At 38.9% G+C, this 6,620-nt stretch overlaps 1 protein-coding gene across 1 annotated transcript; it reads right to left on the bottom strand.

Moving 5' to 3' along the window:
• Positions 1 to 3,256: 3,256 nt before the first annotated feature.
• On the bottom strand, positions 3,257 to 6,583 carry CRYAB (crystallin alpha B). Its single transcript, XM_011365409.2, has 3 exons — positions 6,083 to 6,583; positions 4,850 to 4,972; positions 3,257 to 3,600 (listed from the first exon to the last, which is right to left on the bottom strand). The coding sequence occupies exons 1-3, from the start codon at positions 6,461 to 6,463 to the stop codon at positions 3,397 to 3,399; spliced, it is 708 nt and encodes a 235-aa protein (XP_011363711.1). The 5' UTR covers positions 6,464 to 6,583; the 3' UTR covers positions 3,257 to 3,396.
• Positions 6,584 to 6,620: the final 37 nt, after the last annotated feature.

Here is a 6,620-nt window from a genome sequence, read left to right as displayed (position 1 = left end):
ATAAAATGATTCTTGTTTTAAGCTACTAAATTTTGAGGTAGTTTGATATGCAAGAATAGATAACCTGAATGATGTTATGTAAGCTAATACTGTATTCTACAAACTTGCTGAACTCTATTATTGGTTCTAATAGTTCGTTGATTCTGTTGGATTTATTTTGGCAAATGATTATATAATTTACAAATAATAATAGTTTCATCTCTTCCAATTCTTACATCTCTTATTTTCTTCTATTATGGCATTAGCTAGAACCTTTTATGCCAAGTTAAATATTAGGAGTGATAGAATAGTAAAAGTAATATATTTAAATTTTGTTATAAAATAACATTTAAATATGGTAAATATAATTCTTGCTTTATGTTTTTGTTATATAATGTGTACGAAGTTAAGACAGCACCCTTGTGTTCCTGGTGTGTTAACAGACAGGAATTTTTTTTTCTCTTATGAAGGAGGGAGACTGAACCATACATACATAATTTGAGATAATCATAAGATTTATTTTCTTTTACTCTATTAATGTAATAAATCACTTTGAGAGATGTTTTTTTCCAATATTGACATTTTTGCCATTCCTGGAACATCTACTTGGAGTGATAACTAAAACTATGGGCTAACAGCTTGTACTTTTAAGCCATTATGCCATTGTCTTTTGATCTTTATTGATGCAGAGAAGTCTGCTGTCAGTCTACTTATAATTCATTTATAATTAATATATCTTTTTGTCTTTATATCTCTTAACATTTTCTCTTAATCCTTATTGTTCTGAATTTTCACAGTGATATTCTGAGGTACATATTTAGTCTTATCTATCCTACCCAGTGTCTGAGGACTCACATCTATCTTCAATTCTGAAAAATCTCTTCAAATAATACTTTACTATTTTTTTCATTAATTCTTCTAAAACACCCATTTAGATACATATTGGAGTCTCTCATTCTTTCATCCATGTATCTTAATTGTTCTGATTTTTTAATATCTTTTCTCTCTAACTTGCCGCATTCTGAGTGAATTTCTCAGCTTTCAATTTGTAAATATGCAGCTTTGACCCATATAGCATTTATAATATCAGCTAATTTCTAATATATAGAAATGGTTCTTTTTCATATCCATATATTTTTTTAAAGTTCTGCTTCTTTTTGTTTAATATTTACTGATCTTTTCAAATGAATTTTTTCTTTCATTTTTTCTTTTTGTTGATTTTATTGTTGCCTATTTTGGTTTTCAAAATAGGTCAAATAATTCCTTGATTTCTGGTTTTGACAGCTGTGTGAACTTATATAATACAAAAATAAGAGTGAGTGGTTAAGGTACATAAAAGAGAACTATGGAATTCACCAAGATATGGAATACATTAGGAGGAAAAAAATAAGACAAGATTACGAATACAGTTGTAGGTATGTTGAGTTTGTGAGCCTTTGGGAATTCAAATGAAGATGTTTAATAAGTAGTTCGACATGTAATTCCAGTTCTCTAGAGACACATCTGGCATGGGAGTATAAATTTAGGATATGGAAAGCACACAAGCAAGAGTTGAAGGTATGAGAGTTGATAGTATTACACAGGTTTATCAAAAAGTGGAACAGGGAAAGGCCAACAACAGAATAATTGGATAGGCAAACTTGAATAATAGGCAGAGAAAGATGAGCTCATAAAAGAGAGAGAAGTGGTCAGGAAAATGAGAGAAAAACCTGTTTAGCACAATGTTACAGAAACCAAGGGAATAAAATTTAAAGCAGGAAGAGGTGGGTAGTCAAATGGATTATCAAATGCAGAATATAAAAGCCAAATAACAATAGCAGGAGTGTCCATTAGATTTAGCAAAACTTTTGCTTTCATAAGTACAATTTTAGGAAAGTGGTAGGTCAAAGATTAAATAAGGGACAGACTTTTTAACAAGCTAGAACAATAAATTCACGTTTGATGCAATCCTCCTGTTCCTAACACATTGCAATGGTAGAGTTTTTTAAAGCAGAAATGATAAAAACAATTTGGACAAAATAAATTATATTTAAATAAATACGAATAAAATTCAGGAGAATGGACATATTGGCCTCTAGGTCTACAAGCAGATAGTGGCAGCTATGAGTTTGACTTCTAAAGATAAAAGGACTAAAAGTTTTTTAGCTCAATCCAAGATGGAAGAAGAAACCAGTTCATTGCTTAAAGCTGTGATGAGATTTTCTCATTTGTGAAAGAAATCTGGAAAAATCCTGTCCATCAACCTTCTGGGGGTGCTGTAGTTGAATGAGAACTCTGGGCTTAGTGAGGTGGGAAGACCCAGACATAGCATCATGATTACAAATTTATACAAGCTATCCTGTGGCTCTGTGATAGTGCTCAATAGCAGGACAGCAGCCCCAGTCACCATTATAAAACCTGGTTTATAAATGGGAAGGGATGTAGAAAGTGAAATGGAGGCTGATGCAAAACTACTGAGGAGTAGGGAATGATGAGCCTAGAGGTAGAGAAAGAAAGAAGGAAAGACATTTATGCTAGATAACCTGCACCAGACCAGGGCTATTTTTAATTAATCAAATCAGAAGTTTTGTCGAGGCTCACAAAAGTGAAATTAAGATGTTTTTGTATAGTAATGTGTCTTTCATTAAACTAAATATTAGAATCACTTATTGATTAGTTGTTACCTCTAATTCTAAAAGTTGATTTTTTTTTTTACGGTGGGTGATTGGATATTTCCCAGTCTTAGTTTTAATAGGTATTTGCTGAATAATTTAGAGACTACATCTGAGACGCTTATTTGGTGATAATCACCCAAGTCCTATTTATTGCCTTTGTGAATCAGCTGAAGGAAATGCTTATCAGTAGGAAAATGTCAAATAACATTGGGGGCACCATTTCCTCCTTGGTGACATGATTAATTTCAGAGATGTGCTAAGGCCTTTTATGTGTTGTTATCCAGAGTTCACTCACATGTGTCGTTGGAACTGAGGGTCAAATCAAAGAGGGAGGAGAGGGAAGAACCAATATCCCTTAAACTCTGCCAAGGGCTTTACCTACTTTTTCTCCTTAATTTATTCCTTACATCAAGTGTACAAATCAGTACACCATGTTATAAATGGAAGACCTAAAGACCAGAAAGGTTAAGTGACTTGCTAAATTTATACCATTATTAAATGACGGAGAGAGTCATTCTGACTCTAATATATCTGGAGCCTCCTAAATCATAATGTGATAAGTAAATGGATTTGCTCTATTTGTCCATTAAAAAAATATGGAATATTCAAACACAAGACAGTTATCTGTTGCTGAATGATATTTTATTAGCTTAATAATTTGGGCCTGCCCTTAGCATTAATAAGCTTCAGCACTAATCACAGATTTTCATTCACTGGTGGGGAAACTTTATTGTTTTAAAAAATTCAGTTAGAGAAAGGGCATCTACTTCTTGGGGGCTGCAGTGACAGCAGGCTTCTCTTCACGAGTGATGGGAATGGTGCGCTCAGGGCCAGAGGCCTGTTTCCTTGGTCCATTCACAGTGAGGACCCCATCAGAGGACAGTGATGAAGTTATGGCAAGAGGGTCCACATCTGCTGGGATCCGGTATTTCCTGTGGAACTCCCGGGAGATGAAACCATGTTCATCCTAATCCGAGAGAACAAGGAGAGAGGCAGACAGATAAGAACAGGAAAATAGCACCACTTGCTTAGAACTCAGACATCCTCCTTCCCCTTAGATGTGACCAAATGCCACGGCAACATGAGAAAGATGTTCTGTTTGGGGCTAAGATGAAGTTCCCTATGTGGTCACTCCTATCAATGAGAATCTGAGAAGTCTGAAACAGGCAAAACGTCACAGCTCTCTAAACACCGAGGCATAGATGTATTCACAGGTATTTCCCAAAGGTTTAGATCAATATGTGTTGGGCCTACAGGATTTGGAATATCAACCAGAATTGAAGATCTGAATCCTTGAAGAAGCTCATAAATTGTCCTGACTCTTCAGGAATGTCCCAGAACGTTCCAGACCAGTAGGACTGCTGCTATTTAAAAAACAAAACAAAACAAAACAAAACTCCATCCAGGGAGACTATGACTCAAACTTAAACCATGTATGCAAAACGGCAACAGTTTGAGTACCTTAAACTGTACTGTTTGATGTACAAGGTTCTGAGTTATCACTAATTGGTAAGCAAACCTATTAAATCCCCCTCTCCCCCAGAAAGTAACGAGAAGCTCCATTCTTTAGAATTCTGCTAAGAGTAGTTGACTCTAACCCTAATACCTACTGAATCTCAAGCATTTATCCAGACGGGCTCTCAATTAACTGATTTACACAGGTGCTCTAGGGTATTAGGAGCTCTGAAATTTAGGCAAACCAAATAGTTTAGCATTAAGATGGGCTAAAGACAAGAGGATTCCTGAACATCTAAAAGTCCCAAACACCTTCAGGGTACGTGGAGTTAACGTAATTATGTAAAGTAACCAGGTGTGGGACAGGCACTATGCCTAAATCAGTGGGCTATACATTAGAATTACCTAGAGAGCTTTTAAAATAATGATGCCTGGGGCCCATTCCTAAGAATTCTAATTTAATTTGCCTGAGCATTGGAATTTTTAAAAATTTCCTTCGCGATTCTAATGTGGCCAAGGTTGAGTTAATTATCCCACCTATCCCATCTAAGTCAATCAGATCAAAATAAATAAACAGCAAAGATCACTTCTCTGGCCAAAACAACAGCAACAGCAACACCACTACCACCACCACCACCACCACCGCTGCCGCCACCACCACCACCAGATCTATCCCTGCTCCAAACCCTAATGGTTTAGGACTGGAATGTTGCCATAGTATGCACTAAATGAATGAACAGGAGAGAAAATGAGCTACATACCTGGCGTTCTTCATGTTTGCCATGCACCTCAATCACATCTCCCAGCACCTTGACCTTGAGTTCTTCTGGGGAGAAGTGCTTCACATCCAGGTTGACAGAAAATCTGTCCTTTTCCAGACGCATCTAGAAATAGCAAGATGCGGGGAAGAGATAGGAGAAAGAATAGTAGGAACGTGCATTGCTAGTGCACTCTCATTATTCTGCAAACTTACTTTCTAGCCAAGTAGTTTATCTTCTTCATTTTGGCTAAAAATCCCTTTTTGAATAAACATGACTCTCTGGTTCAGGGGAGCCACCACAGTAGTACCCAAGGCATACCATTTGGTCATCAGGCTCAAACTTTATTTACAGGGACAGGGAAGGAAACAGGCCACCCAGGAGAGCAATCACAAGGATGGGTCTGGGCATAGCTTCTGCTGCCTCTCTAACCCCAATGCCTGGCCTTGTCATTTGTCTATGAGACAAAGGCCCCTTCTTCTTGCCCAGGTCTCTGCCAAGTTTCCCACCCACTCAATCTGGAATGTTCTACTGGCCCTGATTGTTCTTCCAAAGCCCTTGCCCTCTCAGCTCCTGTTTACTCACACTTGAATATTTTTAAACCAGAGTGTTATCTGTGATAACTTCTGTTAACTTTATATGTTCACCCCATTCTCCTATCCTCTTAGGACAAGTGGGGGTCCAAAGACTGGATGTATATTCTTTCCTCCTCAAGCTTGGACCTAGGCCAGTGCCATGTCACAGCTCTGAGAAGCCCAGAAAATCATAGAAGAGAGAATAAGAAGGAAGAAAACAGCGGTTGCTGTCTCCAGCTCCACTTGGTGATGAAAAGCTCAGGATGAGGTAGGGCTGTCTCCTAGCTCTGAAACTTAAGGTGATAAAATTTGTCAGGAGTATGAGGAATTAGAAGTGGTGCACAAAGGAGTCTGAAGGCAGCTCTTTCCCTGTAGATCCTTATGAACTAAACCAGAAAGGATCATCCTACTTAGGGGATAGAAGATGATCCTCGTAGCACAAGAAAAGAAATGTAATAAGTAGGATACAGAGGATCTTCAAAGACATGTAACTGGGGGAGAGAGGAACTAGTAACCGCGTCTTTCTTCGCTACAGGACACACGTGTGCCTAAGAGACTTAAGACACTTAGACATAGCCAGATTTAGATAGACAGGAGAAGTAGAGCACATGGAGATATTTCCAGAGGTTAGGGAAGAACTTCTTACAGAGGGGAGACTTACCTCTGAGAGCCCAGTGTCAATCCAGCTGGGTGCCCGCAGGAATGAGGGCGGCCGAAGGTAGAAGGGGCTCAGGGAAGTAGCAGTTGGGAAGAGATCAGACTCCAACAGGTGTTCTCCAAAGAACTGGTCAAAGAGGCGGCTGGGGGAGTGGAAAGGAAAGAAGGGGCGTCGGATCCAGGGGTGGTGGATGGCGATGTCCATAGTGGCTAGGTGAGTGTGGGGGTTAGCTGGCTGGTCAGCTCCTTCAGCTGCAGCTACAGCCAGCCCCTTATATATGCAGTCTTGTGAAGCTTCTGGAATGGTGATGTCAGGGGTTTTATTATCCCAGCTCACCACCCGTTCATGGAGACTTGTGATCAGGGATTTGGCAGTGTGACACATACCCAGTACTCACTGAGCTAAGAAAAGAGAAATACAAACACGTCTGAGCTGGCCAGTGACTTGTCCTGGACTTGTTTCACTAGCTTTCTGTCCACACCCAAAGGGACCCTCCCCCCGCCCCCCCCCCAACATCTCTTGGGACAGAGTCAGGAATCCC

This window comes from Pteropus vampyrus, unplaced genomic scaffold, assembly GCF_000151845.1.
Source record: "Pteropus vampyrus isolate Shadow unplaced genomic scaffold, Pvam_2.0 Scaffold110, whole genome shotgun sequence".
NCBI classification, from domain to species: Eukaryota; Metazoa; Chordata; class Mammalia; order Chiroptera; family Pteropodidae; genus Pteropus; species Pteropus vampyrus.
This window is presented reverse-complemented; position numbering and strand designations above follow the sequence as displayed.